The sequence below is a fragment of the Equus asinus genome, chromosome 3 (assembly GCF_041296235.1).
Source record: "Equus asinus isolate D_3611 breed Donkey chromosome 3, EquAss-T2T_v2, whole genome shotgun sequence".
In the NCBI taxonomy this organism is placed as follows: domain Eukaryota; kingdom Metazoa; phylum Chordata; class Mammalia; order Perissodactyla; family Equidae; genus Equus; species Equus asinus.
Genome location: NC_091792.1, coordinates 123,726,441 through 123,749,974, shown reverse-complemented (window position 1 = coordinate 123,749,974; position 23,534 = coordinate 123,726,441). Strand labels below are relative to the sequence as shown.

At 36.8% G+C, this 23,534-nt stretch overlaps 1 protein-coding gene across 2 annotated transcripts in view; it reads left to right on the top strand.

Moving 5' to 3' along the window:
* ATP10D (ATPase phospholipid transporting 10D (putative)) overlaps positions 1–23,534 on the top strand; it is a 110,072-nt gene that overhangs the window by 15,440 nt on the left and 71,098 nt on the right. For both annotated transcript variants that reach the window (XR_011502242.1, XM_014857130.3), the window contains exons 2-3: positions 18,993–19,319; positions 21,515–21,709. Coding sequence is in view for 1 of the 2 variants with exons in the window: in XM_014857130.3 (XP_014712616.3) it covers positions 19,030–19,319; positions 21,515–21,709 (485 nt within the window). In the remaining variant the exon portion in view is untranslated. The remainder of the gene's footprint in view (positions 1–18,992; positions 19,320–21,514; positions 21,710–23,534) is intronic.

The window sequence follows — 23,534 nt, the reverse complement described above, 5'->3', positions numbered from 1 at the left end:
TTCTCTACCATAAGCATAGGCTTTGTGATTAAGTAAAGTTTAATATGTTTTGTGGGATTAGAATTTGGAATAGTTTTTGATTGAAATGAAGATCTATTTTCTAATTATAAAGTAAATATCTATATTCATGGTAAAAAATATGAACAGTTACAAGAGATACTTAAAAATAAAAATCATCTGTTAATATACTACTTCAAAATAACCAGTGTTAATGTTTTAAGAAATATTTCATTCCACATTTGTGTACATGAATAGTTTATATAAATATATATGTTCTAGTTGAGATCATATTTGTATACAGATCTAAATCATGGTTTAAAATCTCTTCAACTTTAAGCATTTTCTTGCTCAAAAAATTCATTTAAATACCATTCTGAACATCTGTATTATATTTCTATTTAGATATACCACGATTTAACAGTTTCCCTTTTTCTGGACATTTGGGTTAGTACCCTTTGAATGCTGAATTGGTCATCCTTCTACGCAGGGCCAAAGAGGTTGAACATTTTTAAGACATATTACCTTTTGGTTCCAGAAAACTAACAACAGGCTAGCTTCTCTAGCACTATATGAAAGCTTGCCTTCATTGAACACTGTGAATAGAGAAACTGTTTACTATATTAAAGACAAAAATTATTAACTGCTTTAATTGCTTTTCTAAAGTTGCTAGTGAAGTTCAAAATATTTTTTCCTGATTTATTTGTAGTTTGTCAGCTTCTGTGTGTTTGTTCATGCTCTTTTCCCAAGTATATTTTAAACCAAAATGAATAATTTCTAATATTGCTTTTATAAAGTATCAATGTAAAAAGTGGGCCATTGTGAGTGATAACAGGACTCATTAGGAGGAAACTGAGACAATAGGGCAGATCCTACAAATTGGCTCTGAAAATGTTAAGATAGATACATATCTGAGTAAATCGTAGTTATCTTATAGTCTGAACATGCTATCATATAAAATTTTAGCAGGTATAAAATCTTGTATTCAAATCGACTTAAATAATTTATGACATTCATAAATAATGACAGTTTAGAAATTAATAAATTCCTATGTATGTATCAGTAATAAAATGATAGTGAAGAGAACAGCTGGATTATTCTATGTGAGCTGCCACTAACTTGATTTGTAATATTGGGCAAGTCAGTGTCTCTGAACTTCAATTTTCTTGTGTATAAAATAAAGTATTTAGTTGGCTGTTTAGGATTTTTTTCCAGCTTTAAAATTTCTTAATTTTCTATTTAAGTCGCTAAGCCTTATCGTATTTAAAATGCTTTCCCTACCTGACAGAAATACTGGCATCAAATGATTAATAAGTGCTCTCATATTAGTAAGAATTGTTGCCATTTACTGATCTATTATATATCAGCTACCTTGTATATATTCTCATAAACTCTTCACAACAAACATAGAGAGTAAGTATTATTTTCCTGATGCGAAAACTGAGGGTTATACAAAGTCCCATTGGGGCTGAGTGGTTAGAGCCAGGATTTGAACCCATGACTGACTGAAAAGCTCCTCTCTTTCTACTCTGCTATTTACCTCTCTCATGAACAAATGTTATGGCTTGCTCTAGACCAACGTTTTTTTAGCAGTAGCATTTTTGGAGTTTTGCGCAAGATTATAATTTGTTGTAGGGGGCTGTACTTTACATTATAATAGCATCCATGGCATCTCATCTATCCATTAGCACTAACTCCCTCGGTTGTAACAAAAATGTCTCCAGATATTGCCAGATGTCCCCTGGCGGGGAGAGGGGGATTGCCCCTAGTTGAGGACCACTGATTTAATACAACCTAAGTCAACAGGCTAAGGACAAATATAATTGTTGTCTCTGGCAAAGGTAGGTGGCTTTAGGCTATCTTGGATTTCAAAGGTCAAGATGGAATCGACCAAGTAGAATCCCAGGAAAGGATGCCACTCCATTGTCAACAATATTTGTTGCACGTATTGATTGCTTGGCCTTTATCCTCTTGAGATTTTTCTTGTTCAGAGACTACTCATTCCCAGGATGCACATTATACCCTCATGAACCTGACTGAACATTAGTGAATTTATTTAAAAATATTCATTGAGTACTTACCATATGCCAGGCATTATCCGGTTACTGGTTAAAACAGCGAACAAGATGGTCTTGAAGGGGAAGCAGATACTAAATAAATAATTGCAACTCGTTCCCCTTTTTTTATCTTCCTAATAATCTTTTAAAGCCTATCTTTAGAATCACAATCCAGTGTATTTATCATGTTTCACTCATGCTCACACAGCTTATCACATAGAGCTAGAGTTTGCCCTCCTTCATGTGAATGAATAAAGACAGCAAACCAAGAAATTTGAGTTATTCTGCCAGTTTAAAAAGATACTTTGGCTCTAGTTTTCAAAATGAGCTCTTATCTGGGGTCTAGCTTCATTTCAGAACTTACTTGTTTATCTATTGGTTAGTGTTTTAATGTTTTTAGAGTTTGTTGCTATGAAATTTGGCCATAAACATGTCAGGTTTTGTCTCATGGGGATTAATCTCTGAGGGATTTCAGGTAATGAGGGAATCTCTTACCGGACTGTGTGCTTGAAGTTCATGCCTAATCTCTCTACTGGACTGTGTGTTTCTTGAGGGCAAGAACCATGGAGTTTACATAGGACTTTTCATCATTCTGTTTGCAGTGCCTGGAAAAGTCCCTGGCTGGCACGTGGTAGCCTATTTATTAAACTGATACAAAGAAATGAGATCTCTGAACAGTGAAAATAGGTTTCACTTAAATAAGTTTTGCTGAATTTCTATATTCTGCTCCCTGAAGACCATTGAGGTCGTTAATTCAATTTACTTATGTTTATTAATTATTCTACAGTATTTGGTAGTATGAGTTAGATTTTGATAAAGGCAGATATTTGGGCAGCCAAGGGAGAAACAAACCCATAAAATCAGACAGGAAGATCCAAAACAAGGACATCTTCAACTACTGGATGAAAACCTATGGATATACTTCTGAAGACCCCAAAGGCATCACTGTATAGAGCACTGTGCAAGAATGGATGCTTAGAGCATTGGTGCTGAATTCTCAGAGAAGAAAATTTATTTAAAATGCTGTGAAAATATAGGAAAACTGAAAATACATTTATAATGATTTCGATCCCAGATGAAATTATTTTGATGGTTAAAGATTTGTCTAAAAAATAGTTTACTCAAAACTCCTTCCGTAAGAGTTTTAGAACAATGAAATTCAAATACCTCAGCTATTTTTAAAAATAGATTTTACTTGTTTTATTTCCCTTTTTTATGGCTTCCTGTTGCCAAGTCTTATTAGTGGCCATTTTAAGGTTACATGCTGTAGGACTTAATATGAACCATAATAACTTATGCACGCATAATAAAAGCTTTAATGACATATCATGAAATAACTAAACTTATATCACTTCTAGAGCTGGTGTGTATAAGATTGTTACAGGTATCCTGGTTTTTACTGCATATAGGGGAGGTGTTATTTTATTCATTCATTCTTATGTTCAATACAAAAATATGTGTTGAAAGTCTACTTTGTGCCTAGATACTGTTTTAGGCCTAGGCTGTATCAATGAACAAAAAGATAGAAATTCCTCCTCTGATGGAAGAATAAGAGGGAAGGAGAATAGGGATTGCTGAGACAAGGCTGTGTAGGGGGTGGAGTAATAGGTTGGAGAGGACATTGGGGGCCATATATGAGTGGCACCGGTGGCTGTTACTACAATTAAGATGAGAGCCTTTGGAGAGTTTTAAATTGTGGAAATATCAGGATCCAACTTAGGTTTTAACAGGACTAAGTAATAGTATTGGACTAAGGTGATAGTAATAGAAGTGATGGCTAGTGGTAAGATTCTGGATATATTTTAAAGGCAGAACCAAAAGAATTTGCTGACTGACTATATGTGGGAATTGAGGGAAAGACAAGACCCCAGGATGACTCAAAGGCTTTTGGGCTGAGGATCTGGAAGGTTAGAGCTTCTGTCAACTGACAGGACTAATCTGTGGAAGAAGCAGGTTTTGGGGGAGTATCAGGAGCTCAGTTTTGCACATGTTACCATGTGGAGATGGGCTGCCTAGGTGGCAGTCACTTGTATGAGTCTGGAGTTTTGGGAAGAAGTCTGAGCTGGAGGGCAGTTACATGGGGGTTCAGAACCTGTAGAATTTCTCTTTTGATGGTTTTGGTTTTCTCAGTAAAGTAGAAATAAAGTCATCAACAGGAAGTAAGTTGGGAGGGAGATATGGAAAGGTAGAAGAGAAGGTATGAAACAGTTGTCTATGAAAGTGGGATAGTAAAGAGGTTAGAAAGGCTATGTGATTGCAGTAGGCATCTATGGCCAACTCATGGTTCATGGTCAATAATTTAAAGTGATACTAATCAGGGATAGTATGTGTTTTTCTCCAGGCATTTTCAACCTGTAGGTATTAGAGGAGAGTATATTAGGATTTAGATATAACTTACTTGAATATAACTAGAGTAAGTTTTGCCAAGAAGGAAGTGAGAGAGGAGCTAAGGAGTAGAGAGAAGATACAAGGAAAGTGATAACAGTGCTCACCCAAAAATTTCAACTGAGTAAACAGGGAAGTGAAGCCATGCAAGAAGCGGGGGGACAGTGAAGATTGGGGTTCAGTTGCTTATTGGCCCCTGTGGGGTCAGATGATATTGAAGTTAGGTTAAAAGTGAATTATTTATTTTAAAGTGAAGTTTATTTTTATATGTTGAATCATATTTCAAATACATGTAAAGAGCTCTCTACTGAATGTGTCTAATGAATATTTTTAAATTAAATACAAATATTTGAATTTATTTGTTAACTTTAGTTTTTCTAAAATGAAATATGCCTTTATATTTTTTTAAGTATTTTTTTCCCCTAAATGACTTAAGTTCACATTTTTTATACCAGTCGTCTCCCATTCTTTCTCCCAACCCTCACATTCTTTGGTAGGCTGCCAGATGCTGTCTGCCTTCTGCCAGCTTATTGTTCAAGTGTTCCCACCCTCTATCAGGGTCTTCTCGTAGCTGCTGAGGATACTCTGATTGGGCTTGGTAACCACTTGCTAAGCAGGGTCACTTGAGTTTCTCAATCACTCAGACTCAAGTTTTTCATCCTTAAGTGGGGATAATAATATGTTCTTTGTTGTAAGGATTAAAATTAATGTATATTTATCCCCTCACAGAACTTGGCATGTCTTTATAGATGGTGGATATTGTTAGGATCTTAGGTTTATAGAATTAATAATATTTTATTAGAGTTGGATAACCAAATCTCAAAAATATGCTATTCTGTCATTTCAATAACATATATTTTAGAAGTATCTGGGACTACCAATGGCAAAATATAGTGTTAAAGATTACTATCGTTAACATTTTGATGTATGCTTATGCTTTATCAGCTTTAGCAATAGACTAAGACATATTGGGAACTCACCATGAGTATGGGTGAGATTTTTTTTTGGTTCCCAATAACATAGAGAGGAATGAATACAACTGCAACATTTTCACTACATTTTTGTTGTCTTAAACCAGTTTTGAGCCTAAGCATCAGCAAAAGGTAATTCATTTGGATGTGTGGTCCCTTCAGGAAAAAGCTGAGAGGTAGTAAAGTTTTCAGTTTCTGAGTAGAGATAATATATATATATATATATATATATATATATATATATAAAATTTATGTATGTACATATACACACACACACATATATATGTATGCTTTATTCTCACACGAGAGAATTGAAGAATCTCTTTATATTTAATGTATATTTGGAAATGCTAAGATTAGGTAACTTTTCTTAGTATAAAACAATGAATCTAAATACCACAGTCATATTTTATACCTCTGTCTTCTTTCAAAATAAACATGTTGTATATGAAAATTCTAATTTGACTCATCAGCAACGATATAACACATGTCACTCCTTGCTATGGAGGGTCCCTTCCTTCAGTCTGAGTCAGAGGCCGCTTCTGTGGTGTAGAACAGTACCTTTTGTTTCTGTTTCCACAGCATCAGCCATAGTGTCTGGTCTTGGGGTCTTGTTTGATGAATGCCTTGAGACTGAGTGAGTTTGGATTAAGCACTCTTTTCTAAAGATGCATAAGGGCTATGTGCTTGAGTAGAGTTGACCTTTTCCCATTTAGGATCCTAAAAATGACAAAACTATCACCAAGATTTCTTTGTTGGTCGTAAAGTGAAAGATATTATGACTTAGTTTTTATATACCTATATAACACTTCCTCCCATGATAATAATCACCAATTATCAAAAGTAATTTTTTAATGTTTTTTTGGTTTTTTTCGAGGAAGGTTAGCCCTGAGCTAACATCCATCACCAATCCTCTTTTTTGCCGAGGAAGACTGGCCCTGAACTAACATCTGTGCCCGTCTTCCTCTACTTTAAGTGAGAGACAGCTGCCACAGCATAGCTTGACAAGCTGTACATAGGTCCGCACCCGGGATCCGAACCAGTGGACCCCAGACCGCTGAAGCAGAATGTGTGAACTTAACTGCTGTGTCACAGGGCTGGCCCCCAAAAGTAATTAAAATGTTTTTGGTGTTGTATTACTCTTACCTGGCCTCTTGTATATATTGAAAATATAGAATATGTACTTCCACTGGGGATTTAGTTCAAGAAGTTCAAATAACAAAAGATATTAAATAGCACACAGAACTCCAAAATGACTTTATTGGGCAAATCTGATTCCTCCCACACAGTGGAGATCATTGAGGATTATGTGACTTTATTATCCAAGATCACAGTTTTCCCACTAAATAAATTTACCCTTGTCAGCACTGAAGCCCATATTAGATAATCTATGACTGTTCATATTTATCTTCTTTTCCTAAGATTATGTGGGGTGAAGAAAATGCTTTGTCCTTTTATAGATAGCAGGATAATAGTCACTAAGGGAGCCATACCAACATGTCACCTTGGCACCTGATGCAACAAGGAGATCAAATGATCTTACTGCCGTCATTATTACGGATACAGATAAGGAATTGGTCTCCTTGAGGAAATAAGCCTCTTATAGTGAGAGTTGGACAAGTAGGTCAGGGATGACCCAGATTGGAAGAAGCCCGGGTTTTATCAGGCCTCACTGTGCTTCAGGGAGGGCTACCTGTGACACACGGGTCAAGGAGACTTTCATATCTTGAGTCTACCGTGAAATAGTTCCTATTCTTATTCTCAGAAACCTATAGCTATAAAATTTCTCTTGTATTTTTAATTGATCCTGATACATAACTTTCTTCCAAGGTTTGGAGCATGTAAGAACTTTGAGATTTTGTTAGTGTTTTCTCATCTTGGCTGAAAAGAACATTACAAGTCTGTCAAGGCCGGGACCCAGTGTTCTCCTTTGCTGAGCTTTTGGGAAATGTTGGTTGCAACTGTATTAAATCTGCAGAAAGAATCGATCCTGAAGTCCTCATCACCACCGAGCTCTGGGGATTTTTGTGTAAACTACTAGATTTTCAGTATTGTAGTTAATTTTAGCCCTAGATGAGAGGGTCTGCTTGTATCGGCTGTCAAGCCATTAGTGCACAGCCTAGGTCTATACACTCAAAGGAGATGGGCTTCTGAAAAACAGGAGTGATATCTAGTAAATTGTCCACTCTTAATTTCAACTTTATGTTTTGAATTCAAGTTGCTTAGCATAGAGTAGTGGTTCTCAAAGTGTGGTCCCAGGGCCAGCAGCATCAGCACTACCTGGAAACTTGTTAGACATGCAGATTCTTGAGCCCCCAGCCCAGAGCTGCTGAATCACAAACTCAGGGGGTGTGATTTGGGACATTTTGATATATGCTGGAGTTTGACAGCCACAAACAGAGTATCTTAAAATGACTATATCTAAGAATGTTTTTCTCTTTTAGACTAGTGAACTCATGTGTATATTTCAAGTTGTTTGTTGGCTGGTGATGACCTCAGAAATTTTTAAATACTAACTAGGCCCAAGGGAATTCATTGCCCCATATTTACCTATAGTAACCTGCCCTGCTACAAACATTTCATTAAGCATTCATTAAGGGAAACAGGGTTTTCGAGAACTCTCTGCTTTTAAGTACATTTGTGTACAAGAAGGAACATATAATATGTTATTTTAGGTACACTCTTTTATTGAAGGATTTTATTTTTTAATATCTTCTAGAAAAAATGTACTATAATTAGAAGTAATCTAGGTGTAAATTATCATATTTGATTATTTTAAATTTTATATATAAATAGCATTGTATAGTTGAAAAGGCATGACTTTGGAGTCAAAAATTATATGCCTTAAGTTATAAAACTTTCTTCGAACTTTTGTTTCTTCCTCTGAAAAACTGAAATGAAACTCCACACCAAGTTGTGAAGATTAAATTAAATGACATATATGAAATGTATTTTGTAAACAGTAATCATTATGGAAGTGTTAGTACTTATTTTTTAAGCAGTGCTTGGTTTATATTTCTTAATTTCTGATCTTAATTGATTTTATGCCTAAAATTGGTAAACTTACAGATTTTAGAATTTTTAATTTTGGATTAATTATGGATTTTTAATTATGGATTTTTCAGCTTATGTGAGTGCGTGGAATATTGGATCATGTGGCATCCTGCAGACCCAGTGCTTAGGGCAGCATTAGTGTTTCATAGCTATGAATTACAACTTCTTCCTTCAAAAACTTTAAATTAATTTTTAAACATTATGAATCAATACATGTTCATTATAACAAAGAAAATAAAGGAAAGCTAACAGTCTCCTTCTATTCCTTTTTTATTCCCACGTTGAGATAACCAAGATTCATAGCTTCATCTGAATTATTCTATACTTTTCTCCATGTCCTTGCAAATGTACATAAACATACATATATCCAGGCATTTTGTATTATTAAGTGAAGTAAGCCAAGGCCAGGCCAATTGTAGATTCAACAATGCAGTAAGCAAAGAACCTAGACCTATGAAACTGCGGTACAGGAAGACAGTCCTTAATTAGTGATCGGTAGACCCTGTGTGCTGATGTGGCCCCCCTTCCAGCCTAAGAATTTGAAAAGTCAGTGGGCTTGAGTTCCAGGATCTTGTGACCTGGCAGGCTCCTCATCTCTGACAGCTGACAAAACTACTAAATGGTCACACAATCATGAGGAACTAGAGAGGTGATGGGAGCTGCACCCACTCATATGTAGCCTAGATCTCGTGTATATCTTTGCACATCTTGCTTACTGTTTAGATAGTAAACCAAAGTGAAACTTTAAACGGTGTCCAAGTTGTCATTCTCACCATTCTTTGAACCCACATCAGTCGTTTTGATCTGTTTCTCATTCATTTTTACAAAAGTTGGATCAGTATATTTCTCCGTCATTCACTTTTTTTTTTTTTGGCTTACAATACATAATAGTCATCAGTCCAGGTCAGTGGATGAGATATGTCCTTTTTAATCGATGCATAATATTCCATAATGTGGATATCTGTCCACCATGTAGTCATCTGTTCTGCAGTTGAAGGACTTTCATATTTCCAGGTTTTTGTTGTTACTACAAAAAAAATAAAAACCCCAACTACAACAAACATTTTTGTACATATACCCATACCTATAGGTAAGACTCCCAAAAATGGAATTGCTGTGTCAATAGTTATATGTATTTTTAATTTTAATAGATGTTGTCAAAAATATTGTCAAAAAATAGATTTTTTGTGGGGGAAAGATTGTAGCATTTCACGCTCCCATTTTTAGAGTTTGTTTCTCCCCATCCTTACCAGTACTGACTATAATTTATTCATTTTAATTTTTATCAATCAAATGGATAAAAACTGTATCTCTATAATAGCTTTAACTTGCAACCCTCTGGTGACTAGTGAGGTTGACTATGTCTTCGTATTTATTGGTCCATTGAATTTCCTCTTCTGAGAATTGCTTATTCATATTCTTTGCCCAATTTTATTTGACTCTTTATTTTTTTCTTGTAAATTTGTATGAACACTTCAGATATTAGGAATATTAAGTGTTTGCCTGTCATTATGTGCTGAAATTGTCTCTTGATTTTCTTTATGACTTTTGTTATATAAGATAGATGATAGATAAATATTTAAATTGTCTTTTCTAACTTTTTTTTTTTTAAAGATTTTAGTTTTCCTTTTTCTCCTCAAAGCCCCCTGGTATGGAGTTGTGTATTTTTAGTTGTGGGTCCTTCTAGCTGTGGCATGTGGGATGCTGCCTCAGCATGGCCTAATGAGCAGCGCCATGTCCGCACCCAGGATCTGAACCAGCAAAACCCCAGGCTGCCCAAGCAGAGTGCGTGAACTTAACCACTCGGCCACGGGGCCGACCCCTTTTCTCACTTCTCTTGCTTAGGAAAGTTTTGCCCACCTAACAATAATAAAAATATTATTCTAAGTTTTCTTCTAGTAAGTTTACTATAATTTTTACATTTAAGTTCTCAATCTATTTAGAGATTTTTTAATTAAAAATGTATTAAAATATGTATATATTTTTTCTTCTCCCCGAAGCCCACCAGTACGTAGTTGCATATGCTAGTTGTGGTCCTTCTGGTTGTGCTATGTGGGATGCCACCTCAGCATGGCCTGATGAGCGGTGCCATGTGGATCCGAACCAGTGAAACCCTGGGTCGTGGAAGTAGAGTGCGCAAAACTTAACCACTCAGGCACTGGATCCGCCCCTTAAAATATTTTTGATTCATCTATACTTTTTAATGTGTAAAGTAGGAATTTAACTTTCTTGTTTTTGAGATGGATGACGATTTATTTCAGAGTTATAAACAAATTACTATTTTCCCACTGAATTGAAATTCTACTTTTGTTGTATATTATCTTCCCATTTGTACAAGGATCTACTTTTGGGCCCTCTGCATTAGTTTCGTATTGCCGTATAACAAATTACCACAGATTTAGTGGCTTAAAACAACCCCAACTTATTAGTGTATAGTTCTGTAGATCAGAAGTTCAGGTAGAGGGTGACTGGGTTCTTTGCTCAGATTCTCAAAGCCTGAAATTAAGCTGTAATCCAGGCTGAGTTCTTATCTGAAAACTCTGGGGAAGAAACCACTTCCAACCTAATTCAGGTTGTTTGCTGAATTCAGTTCCGTGCAGCTGTAGGCCCCAGGTCTCTTTCTTTGCTGAATGTAGGATGGAGGCAGCTTTCAACCCCTAGAGACCACCAGCAGCCATTCTTTTGAGTTGTAGTTAATTTGCTATATTTTATTGAGTTTTTCCATCAATATTCATAAGTGAAATTGGCTTCTAATTTTCTTGTGGCAATTATAAAAAGTTTATACATATATGTTTTTAGTACTTATATATACTTATATGATTGTGATAAATGATTACTTGCAATGAAACGTTTTTTTCCTACCGTATAGTTGCCTTGCCGTGAACTGAGATTATCACAAGTTGGGTTTATATAGCATTTGGTTTGTATTAATCTCATACCCAATCCCTCACTCCCAGTGTTAACATGTATCAAGAATCTTGATCTTTAAGATCTGTAGTCATATTAATTAACTTTACAATGCTAGATAAAATGCTATTATCAGTTATTTAAAGCAAGGTGTCCAGAGTCAGGTGTCCTTTGATGCTGCATTTCTGGGTAACGTTGGGCTTCAAGTTACTGTGCTCAGCCCCAGCACATGCAGGCCTTTTCATGTAGTTAATCTTTAATGGTATTTTCCATCACTAACCAGCAGTGAGTTTGTTGTAATCCAAATTTCACAAAGTAATAGTTTACTTTTAATCTGAAAGTAAAGTTAGGAGTGTAGACTTTAATAAAACTTAGATAAACTATAGGTTTTCTTTTTTACTGAAATATTAAATCTTCTCCGTTTAAGAACAGCAGCTCACTCAAGAGTTGAGTATCTAGATCTAGAGCATTCTTTCTGGTAATAATAATTGAACTTGAAGCACTTGGTTCTTTGTGTGTTTGAAAATATTTTTGTTGTTAATTCTCAAGGCAGAGTTCCAATCGGTGGCAGAGTATCAAGTCAAATAAAGCATGGGACGATTTAGTTTATTAGCAGATAACCATGCAACATCAGCTCTTTTGGCGTATAAATCTTAGAATTATGAATGATGTTCTTGAAAAATCCTAAAAATATTTCACACTAACTATTCATTAGAGCTCTTGTCTACCAGGCTGCTCTGTTTACCCCTGGGAACAGTTGAGAGAGGGAATGGCTATCCTCAGCTAGTTGGTTGCCTGGCAGACTCTCCAGTTCAATGAAGAGCAAAGTTGCTAAAGCCAAAGTGTGATCAAGTGGTTGAATGTGAGTTACACACAATTTAAGAAATTAAACATAGGGGCTGGCCTGGTGGCACAGCAGTTAAGTGCGCACGTTCCACTTCAGCGGCCTGGGGTTCGCCGGTTCGGATCCCAGATGCAGACATGGCACCACTTGGCACACCATGCTGTGGTAGGCGTCCCACATATAAAGTAGAGGAAGATGGCACGGATGTTAGCTCAGGGCCAGTCTTCCTCAGCGAAAAGAGGAGGATTGGTAGCAGTTAGCTCAGGGCTAATCTTCCTCAAAAAAAGAAAACACAAAAAGAAGAAATTAAACATAGATGAGTAATTGGCTATAGTATCAATACTGTGCATGCAAATTCTCAGTTAGTACTTGTGAATGCTTACTGTAGTTGAGAGAACATTTTCCAGATAATCACCACAGTTGTTAACTTTTACTTAGCACTTACTATGGTTCACACACTGTTCTAAGGGCTTTACATGTATTAACTCACTCAATCCTCACAGCAACCCTTTGATCAAGGTTAGCTGACAAGTAAAGGTGCCAGGAATTGACATGAGCATCTAGCTCCAGAGTCTGTGCTTTTAATCACTGCTATCCTGCTTACTGATCTTATAAATCCACTGGGAAAAAAAATAGATTTTCTGAAAGAGCTTTTCAAGCCTGGAGGAGATTCCTTCTATCAATAAAGATAGAATGATGCAATCGCAAGTTGGAAGTGACTACTTCTGTTTTCTCAAACTAGATCTTTTACTTCTGCTTCTAATGGAGAAAAGCCAGGCTGAGCCATGAAAGAGAAAATGGAGTGTTTTCATTTCCTTTTCCCTTACTACCTCTTTTCTGTAAAATTCAATGATTAACAGCTATTTGTTGATCATATAACTTTGGCGAAGCCTTAGACTCTGTGGAGTCTGGAAAGGACTTAGACAGGTTCCCTGACTTTGAAGAATGAAGGACCTGCAGGACACTACAGCAAGTGCAGTGGCTGTGCCATGCTCAGGATTGTAGTGGGAGCAGAGTAGGGCATGCCTTACTGTATCTCCTGTGTGGGTCCTTCTCAATCATCCCCACTCCAAGGTCAAGCTAAATCATTCTAGAGGATGAATAGGGGCTGGTGTGATGAGTGGGTGATATGATCGACCAGCCTTCCAGAAAGAGAGGGCAGCATTTGCAAAGGTGCAGGGTATAAGCTATGCTTTGCAACCTCCCTGATAAGTCACCTGGGTACTAATTAAATTCCACATTCAGGGGCCCTATTCTAGATCTTCTGCATCAGAATCTCCAGGGGAGGGGCCTAGGGGACTGTGATTAATAGGGGCCCCAGGGGATTCTTATCAGGGGAGCTTGGGAAACACCAAACAAGTGGAATACAGTTTGTTGATGAACATAATTGGAATGAATTTTGGAGAGAATGGTTGAGGATGAGATCAGATAGTATGAAGGTCATTTCATGTCATTTCTGTCTTTTGTGATTGTTTGGTTTTCTATTTGTATCCTACTTGATGCTGGTTATGTCTCAGGTATCAACAGATACGTTCAACGAGCATTTGCTTAGACTTGGACAACTTTATTTAATTTGAAAGCAATGTATTGAAAGTTTAGCCCTCTACCCATTTACAGAGTTTCCAACCTTGGCTTATTTATGACCTGAGAAACAGCCAAAGAGGAGAGTGGGGAATTGAATGAACATTGTTCGTCTGCAGTGTGCCACATGACTCGTAATCGTGTCTCATTTTGTTCATTAGCAGGCTGAGGCTCAGATGTTAATTACATAGGTCACATAGCTAATAAGTGATGCAACTGACATTCGAGCCTGAGTCTATAGATCAGGAGGAATTTGTTTGATTTGTCAAAAAATGGTGAGCAGAGTGCTCAATCACTCAATTAAAATAGATGAACTGGAAAATGCAGGATTTGGGCCAGGAGCTATCGTGAAAAAGCTTCTGAAATTTGTTACCATGTGAAAATATGTGCCCAGTACTGCTTATTTCTTTTTCTTTTTTTTTTTTTTTAAAGATTGGCACCTGAGCTAACTATTGCCGATCTTTTTTTTTTCCTGCTTTTTCTCCCCACATCCCCCAAGTCCATAGTTGTATATTTTAGTTGTGGGTCCTTCTAGTTGTGGTATGTGGGATGCCGCCTCAACGTACCCTAATGAGCAGTGCCATACCTGCACCCAGGATCCAAACTGGTGAGGATCCGAACTGGTGAAACCCTGGGCCGCCGAAGTGGAGCGCACAAACTTAACCACACAGCCACCGGGCCAGCCCCATGCTTATTTCTTTTTAAGAGAAGCTAATTATCAATACTTTATGTGAATTTATCTCTATTTTAAAATGTTGGTCCTATATTCAGAAAAATTAAAACAATGCGTTTGCTAACACCATGATACAAAATACATCATTGGGTAGAATTTTGCTTAAGGGCTGCTGGTTTGTGACCTCTAGATTAGGTAATCTCTAAAGTCTAAGCTTTAAAATATCATGGTTCTTGCTGATTCTTGATGAGTTATGACTTACTCTGATTTTCTTTCATATTTTAAAGAAATTTCTCTGAATATTTATGTGACATATTATTAATCATAGAGTCTTCTTTTATATACTTTTAACTTTACTGGGGTAGATGGAGAAAGATTAAAAGACTACTTGCTCTTGACTGTGGTGGGAGAAGTGTTGCCCTCTCCCGAGCCTTCTAGTCTAACTGCTGTCTTTCAATGTCTTTCTGCCCTAAGAGGAGCAGAAAGTGGATCTATCCACCTCCATGTGTGCTTTCAAACCATTGTGGAGTCACAGGTAATCAGTGTCTTTCCAAAGTATGTAGCAATATATTAGTGGACCTTGAAGCCAATTCAGTGCATCTTGATCAGTATTAAAATGAGAGAGAGAGAAAGAGAGAGAGAATAGAGAATAGAAAATGCATGCATTGCAAGTAGTAAGGGTAAGAATTGTTTTGTAGGACTTTTGTTTCAGCTATATACATATGTGTGTGTCTGTGTTCCAGGTTGCATCATAGAATGTATTTCTCACTGGCAAACTGTTAAATTTTGAAAGCACTGAGTGGAGTGACTAAGTAGATCCTCGGTCATTCCTGCTTAATATAAGATGGTTTAAATTCTAAGCTGGAAGTTTGAAAGGATTCTTTACCACATGTTAATTACCTCCACACCTGATCTTTTTTCTTCAATCCCTTGAAAACACTAACAACTTCTCTGACTGGTGTAGATCAGTCCTGTGATCCAATAATCACTTTTCAGGACAGAGTGGCAGTGCTGATGTGAGGGACAGTCATTACAAGAAGATAAGCCGCCTGGCCTGAGACTTGATGGCTGAGGGAGGATACTGAGAAGGGCAGTGAGCCAGCCCCAATTCTATTGTTACTAAAATTCCTTGAGAATGAAAAGGGGGAAGCGGGAGGGCAATATGTGAGTAAAAACAGCCCCTAATGTAAGTTTAAGGACATTGAAAAGGCACAGAGGAAGGTGGACCTAGGAATACTTTGGCTGTGAAATATTTTCCAGTCATTGATTTGTTTCTTTGGAACTGAGTGACTGGGGAAAGAAGATTCTTGAGTAGGTCCATGGAATGAAAAGCTGATTGTTTTTGTGAACCAGTAAGTATTTTTGCTAGTGTGAGGTTATTAGTTAGATACGCCACGAATTACCGGAATTTAACACCTCCCATGTGTCATATTTGTTTAATTATTTCTGTTTGCATTCTCAAGAAATAGTATTCTGAAATTTAAAAATTAAAGTAGAATCTGGATTGTTGTATGAGATTGTGGACACTAGAGGAATACACACTCCTATGTCTTAATAAGAATTTAACTGCAAGTGAAAATTTCCCATTTAAAGTTTTCAGAAATAATATAAAATCGTATTGATTTCAACCTTCTAAAAAACATAAGATTTATCATAATGGCCACCTGATGTGCATGGGGTCAGACACTTGAAAAGCATTCAGTGCTTATGTTAAGTATTTTATATTATCTATTGATTCATTGGTAAAGCACTATCTTATGTCCTTATTCTGGGGGAGATTTCTAGATGTGTTATGAACTACTTTAATAACTCAAGCTGTCACTACTGGTTATAGGTTAAGAAGTTATTTTTCTATACTGAAGGGAAAACCAGGCTTTTCCAGAGGTAGACTTTTAAAAAATTATGTTGAAAAGATGCTGAGAATTCTTCTGGCCAGTCGATGTTCATTGAGTTAGCTCTCTATGAACAAATATTTTAGAGCAGACTCCAGAGGGCAGAGACCTGATAAGGATAGAACTTTCTTTTTCTTCTTTTCATTACCAGTAGACAACTGATAGGACTGACTTTATGAATATTTTCTCTCACTGATAATAGAGGTTATATATTGTGGGTCCAATATCCAGGCACAAATGCACACACTTGGAGGCTATTGTATTCTTCCCATTAAAAGTGGCTTTCTGTTTTTATTTACTTGTTTTTATTATTTTGCTTTCGATCCTATAATTTTTAAAGATCTTATGGATTTTTAGAAGATTATTATTTGTGATTCAACTTAATTTCTGTAAATACAATGATAAAGTGATGCTGCATAACTGTAATCTGTTGGATTGCTTAAGGACCAATGAGTGTGTTAGCAAGAATGGATTATTAAAAATATTGATTCACTAGGATTACTAGAAAATGTTGGACCAAATCTTCCAGTACTACTAGGTAATGATTTATGATTTCAGATGCATGAAAGCTGGATACAATTTTAATGTCTTTAGGGGGTAAGTATTAATTTCTGATTAGTATAACACTTTAGAGAAAAGAATCGATAGACATGTTGTAAACTTAGAATGAAGCTTAGGAAAAGAGCAAGTTTAAAGAACTCTCCCAAACTGCCTCAGTGCCTTGATCGTTATTTTGCACCTGGGATTACATTTGTACATTTCCATGCCTGTCACCTCCCCTAGACCCCGAGCTTCTGGAGAAGGGGATCTAGGTCTTAATCATCTCTGTATTCCTAGCCTAGGCTAGTGGCTAGCACATAACCTAGTTTTTCTGCAGATGAGGTCCTGGCCAAGATCAGAATCAGATTCATCTGGGGAGTTCTGTTAATAATTCAGATTATCAGGACACACCCACAGATTTGCTACATATGAATTTCCAGAGGTGAGCTCCAATCTAAGATGATAAGTAACTGCAGTGGCGTTGATAAAGCAAGGATGGAAACCAAGGCCTCCAGACCTTGCCCTCCACACACTTGCTGACATGCTTGTTACCTTCCAGATGAACTTTTATTGGGCATCTACTAAGTCCAGCTACTCTGGATACAAAGATAAATGAGGCACATTCACAGTTAGAAGCAGAAACTGTTGAGTTAGAAAGATTTGGTTTGAATCAGCCTCACCTACTTACTAACCATAGGAATTTCAGCAAGTTGCTTTACTGTAAGCCTGTTTCCTCTTTTGTAAAATAGAAACAATACCTGCATCATAAGATCGATGTAAGTATTAAATAAGATGATGGGTGTAAAGTGCTTTGCAAAATGCTGACAATATAGCATGCTCTTGAAAAATGTTAGCTTTTTTTTTTAATTAATGAGCTCACTTTCTAGGTAGGGCTGAATTTTTTGGAAAATAAGGAAAACTTGGAAATAAGGAAAAGATTGTATAAGAGTTAGATTTCATTTTATAACAAACCACCCCAAAACTTGGTGATGTACCTTTTATTGACTTACAGTTTGGCTGGTTGACAATTTGGGCTGAGCTCAGTTGGGACAGCTCATCACTGTTCTAGGTTGTATCATCTGGGCACACTCCTGTGTTAGTGATCACCTGGCAGGCAGTGGCTTCACCCACATACAATCATGCATTGCTTAATGACAGGGATACGTTCTGGGAAATGCATTGTTAGGTGATTTCATCATGGTGTGAACATGATAGCATGGACTTACACAAATATATGTGGTATAGCCTACTACACACCTAGGCTGTACAGTACTAATCTTATGGACCGCTGTCGTATATGTGTCTGTCATGACTGAAACATCATTATGCGGTGTATGACTATATTGACAGGAGCAATAGTGGTAAGTGGATCATGTGTACTCATCATCTAGTAGAATAGCCTGGGCTCAGGCATGTGATAGTGGTCATAGTGTTCTCAAGAGCAGTGGGAGAGAGGGAGTCCCGTGAGCGAGCACTTTTCAAGCCTCTGCTTATGTCACGTTTCCTAGTGTTTCATTAGCCAAAGTAATGCAAGTGGCCCAGTGCAGATTCAATGGGTAGAGAAAGACTCTACCACTTGATGGGTAAAGCAGTGTGCATACAGAGATAGACAGAATTTGTGGCCCTTTTTGTAATCTGCACGGAACGAGTTTCATTGACTACTTACTCTATATCAGGCTTTATGCTGGGTGATTTACATGTTCCTTTAATCCTTACAACAATTTCCTGACACGTGAGCATTCCCATTTCAAAGATGAGAAAACTGACAATCAGATGACTTAAGAGACTTGTACACATTAGGCCCAAATTATTTGCTTTGTGTTACAGAGTGGCCTTTTAGGTGCTGTCTCTTGTTCCTTAGATAATCAGCTGATCAGTCCATGAGGCAGACAGTGTATGCTTTATTCAATAAACCTTTAGTGAAAGTGGAGTTCTAAAGACTGATTTTACTTTGCCATTTATACCTTGAATCATTGGGTCATATATTTATTTGGTATAGAAAAAAATTTAAAATTTTACTACCCCTACTATCCTTTAAGACCTTCCAGAAGTTTATAGAGAGTGTTTAGTGTTGTTTGTTTGTTTTGCCAGATCACCTACATGACCTGGATCTCTCCGCATTTTGGACATGACTGAGGCTCTTCAGTGGGCCAGATATCATTGGCAGCGGCTAATCCACAGTACAAACGGGGACGACGATGAGAGGCCATACAACTATTCTTGTCTGCTTGCCTGTGGGGTCACGTCCTCTCAGACCTCCAGACCGGCAGGAAAGCACCGGCTGGTGGTTCCCCATCTCCAGCCCTTCAAGGAAGAGTATGAAAAGTTCTCTGGAACCTACACGAATAACCGAATACGAACGACAAAGTACACACTTCTGAATTTTGTGCCAAGAAATTTATTTGAACAATTTCACAGGTGCCCTTTTCTTTTTTTAAAAAAAAAAAAAATTTAGAAAGTTCCTTGTCATTTTAGTTGATATATAAAATTTTTCATTTTCATAACATTGTGTGTTACCTAAGCCTAAGAGTTGTGATATCATCTTTGACAATTCTGATAGGGTCTGTGGTGAAATGACCCCTTTACCTCCACATAGCACTTTATAATTGGTAAGATGCTCTCTCTTGACCAGAGAAGATACTGTTATCCTCATGTGATAGATTAGGAAACTAATTTTTACACTGTGGTTTAGCCAATGTCGTTCCAGTGATAAGTAGTGGACCAGGGCCTATAGCCTTGAGTCTTCCCACTCTTGCTTTCATGTTCGTTCCATTCAACCATGCTGAATTTTCATTTTAGCTTTTTCTTACTTGATAGTATGGGAAAATAGAGCTCTGAAGCCAGTGCAGATGTGGGATGTTATTAGGTGAAACAACATAATTCAGTTTAATATGTATTTGTTGAAGCTCTCATGAGTTTAGGCACTGAAGGAAGTGCAAGTATAAGTTCCTCCTTTACTTATGGAGTTTGCTGTTTAGCAAGGGAAACAAGATGTGTATATAAACAATGAAAACACTTAGGGAATGTGATGAGTTTTATAAAGTACTACAAAGTAGGATGGAAGCCTCAAAAAGAGAAATAATACTACTAGCTGTAGCAACAGAGGGGGAAGTGGCATTTAAACTTAATTGTAGAGGGTTGGTGAGATTTTCAAAGCCGAGGTGTCAGCAAAGCACATCTGAGATGGGAGCAGGAATATGAGTAAAAGCAGAAAGGCAGCAGTTGCATAGAAGATTTGCTTGAAGCCTGGGAAGTAGTCTTCTCTAACACAAGTAGAGGCAAATTGAAGGTAGAGAGAACATTCAGGAAGATGCTATATATATCCTAGTGAGTTGTAATGGAGGTCTGAATTTAGAACAATGTGGGAATGAAAAGAAGGATAACCTATTACCGATACTGTGGATTAAATGTGAGAAATAAAGTGCAAAGAGTAAAAAGATGATGTGAATATGTTGCATTGTAATGACCAGGAAGAGGAACAGAAAAAGTAAAGGCAGGAATAAAAAGAACCTTGGCTGGAAGATTATTTTGTTTTTGTAAATGTTGAGTTTGAGATGGTAACGTGAGTATAGAGATTCTCAACATGCATTATTCATTCCACATATATTCATTCTCATTATTCATTCTGTGTATATTCTGTATGCATTGATTCAACAGTGGATCTTTTTAAAGTACAGACATGAATTTGTTGAATTAATGGCTTAAATGCCACGAGTGGTTCTTTTATGGAGTTCCCAACTAGTGCACTTGAGGGAATTAGAATCTGAAACTTGAACAGAGTCCTGGGCCAGCACTATAGATTTGGATACAATTCATATGAAAACAATCAAAGTCACAGAAATAGCAAAAAGGGTTAAGAAAAAATTTTCAGAGTAAGAGGAGTTGAAGGTGAGGAAGAAGTTGTGTGTAGATTATTTTGACAGGTTTCATGGTTAACGGGAAAAATATGTGATAAAAATTCAAGCTGCTATGCAAGATTGAGATTTTGTTTGTTTCTTTTAAGGAAAAGGGTTATTTGAATTTACCTTAGGGGCCACTGGAGGAGTATTTGAATAAATAATATAGAGGAATGGAGGAAGTTCCTGAAAGAGTTTTCTAAATAGCCCAACAGCAGAAACAGAAGGGTTGGTCTTAAGGGGGAAAAAAACCTTCAGGCTTTTCTTCTTATTTTGAGCTTTCTTTGAATCTAATGTTTGGATATACAGATTAACTTCTGAAGGCTAGAGAGTTGAGTTTCTTACAAATTGATTTTTGTGATGCATTAACACTGGGTTTTCTCTAAATTTTATGAACTTTTAAAAAGAAAAAATATATTTGCTATTATACTTTATATCATGTGTTACACAAGTGAAGACTGTCACACTCCAATATTTACTAGTATATATTTAATAAATAATACCTCTCATTTATTAAAATATGCCACGAGTTGGATGTCTAGTGGAGTAATAAATTGTTCATTCAGATGTGTTCAATTTTGCTAGTTCTCTCTATTCTGTAGCATCCAAAATCAGCTGTAGAAACTTGTGGGAAAACGCCCTGAGGTATTTTTGTCTCTTTTGGTTCCGGCTTTTACGTGATTTGTTAACACCTCCTTGTGTGTGTTTGGGTTGCAGAGCCGCCAATTTATATTTCCTGTTTCTAGCTGTCCTGAACTGGGTGCCTTTGGTAGAAGCCTTCCAAAAGGAAATTACAATGCTGCCTCTGGTGGTGGTCCTTACAATTATTGCAATTAAAGATGGCTTGGAAGATTACCGAAAATACAAAATTGACAAGCAGATCAACAATTTAGTAACTAAAGTTTACAGTAGGTAAGTGTAACAGGAGCTCTGTTAGGGAATACATGTGTATCGTTTAGAAACATGCAGAATATTACTTTTCTCCCCCCAGGTGTGACCTGGGTCCTTTTGTGGCGTGACAGTGTTTTCAACTAATATTTATTAAAGTCCTTCAGTGAATTTAGTTCAGGTGTCATAGGAAAACAAAAATGTATAAGCCATTGTCAACCCAGGAGTTGATAAAGCAAAAGCTTCTGTAACTTATGTATAAGTGGAATTGAAAGAATTAAACTTCAAACCATAAGAAGGAAATCAAGCAGATCGTTTTTAATCCTAGATGTTACAATTTGGGATTAAGATGAGGATGGGATATGAAAAATATGGATGGCTATGAAAACCAAGATGGAACAGGAAAAAGAGAAGATAAGAGCTTCCTCTGGAGGAAAGGGATTCTGAAAAATGGGGAAGGTATTCTTTTTTGTGCACAAAACTAGAGACCTAGGAAACCCTGCCCACTGTAGCAACAACAGAGGACACTCATAATAGGACGTCTTTTTATGTTTGCTCTGTCGGAGACTTGCCTTTCTAGTATTTATGAAATAGAAAGCTTATGTGGCCAAGAATAAAGTCTATTAAGGTGAGTTTTGAACTGTGCTATATAGTATATGCCTACATTTACAAATTGTATTAGACCTATAATCCTCCAGAGACAACTATTTATAGCACTGATATATATATTCCTTCAAGTTCTGTGCACATTGTGTGTTTTACAAAATTTAGATTGTGCTACATGTATTGTTTTTATTCTTTTAGCCTACTATTATACCATAAACATTTCCCATGTCTTCCTCTTTCAATAAAGTATTTTTATTAGCTGCATTGTCTGTCATATGACTCTAAGGTAATTTATTTAAATATTTCCCGTATTTATATACTTTTGAAAATTTATGCTCCATTGAGTGTTCTTAACGAAAATTTTAAAGATCTATGATTATTTCACTATTATAAGTAGAAGTGGAATTACTAGATTAAAGAAGAGGAATATATTTAAGTCCTTTATTTGTGTGGCTTTTATGAAAATGAATCACAAAGTTTATAATAATTCTTTGGAGTCCCTTTTAATGAGAAATGTATCTATTTTTTAAACAAACATCATTAGGACTGATTTGTGAAATTTTAAATATAGTATGTTAATTGCTTTACAAACCAATTTATGGTGTCACTTTTTTTCATTTCAGAGGTAGGAAGGTTTAGGGAGTGTTCTGGGGCTAGTGAGTATGTTAACTTGGCTTGAGGGGAGTAACCAAGTAAAGGAACAGTAATGAGAAATAAAATGTTAGAGAAGGAGTTTGAGGCCCAGTGTGGAGGTTCTACCATCTGCAAGCTGGAGTCCCAGGAAGGCTGGCAGTGTCGTTTGAAGGCCTAAGAGCCAAAGAGCCGATGGTGTAGATTCTAGTCCAAGTCTGAAGGCCTGAGAGCGAGGAGTGCGGAGGTCAGAATATCAGCATCCCAGCTCAGGCAGGCAGGCAGAGAGTAAATTCAACCTTCCTCTGCTTTTTTGTTCTATGCAGGCCCTCAACAGATTGGATGATGCACCCCCCACACTCAGGAGGGCCGTCTGCTTTAGTCACTTCATCAATTCAAATGCTAATTTCTTCTAGAAACACTTTCACAGACACACCCAGAAATGATCTTTAACCAGATATCTGAGCATTCAGTGGCCCAGTGAAGTTGACATGTAAAATTAACTATCATAGATATTTTCATTTAGTAGTAGATAATCCATCTGTTGAGCAGAGAAGTAATGTGGTGAAAACGGTGCTTTAGGAAAATTGGTCTACTCGAGACCTGGGAAAAG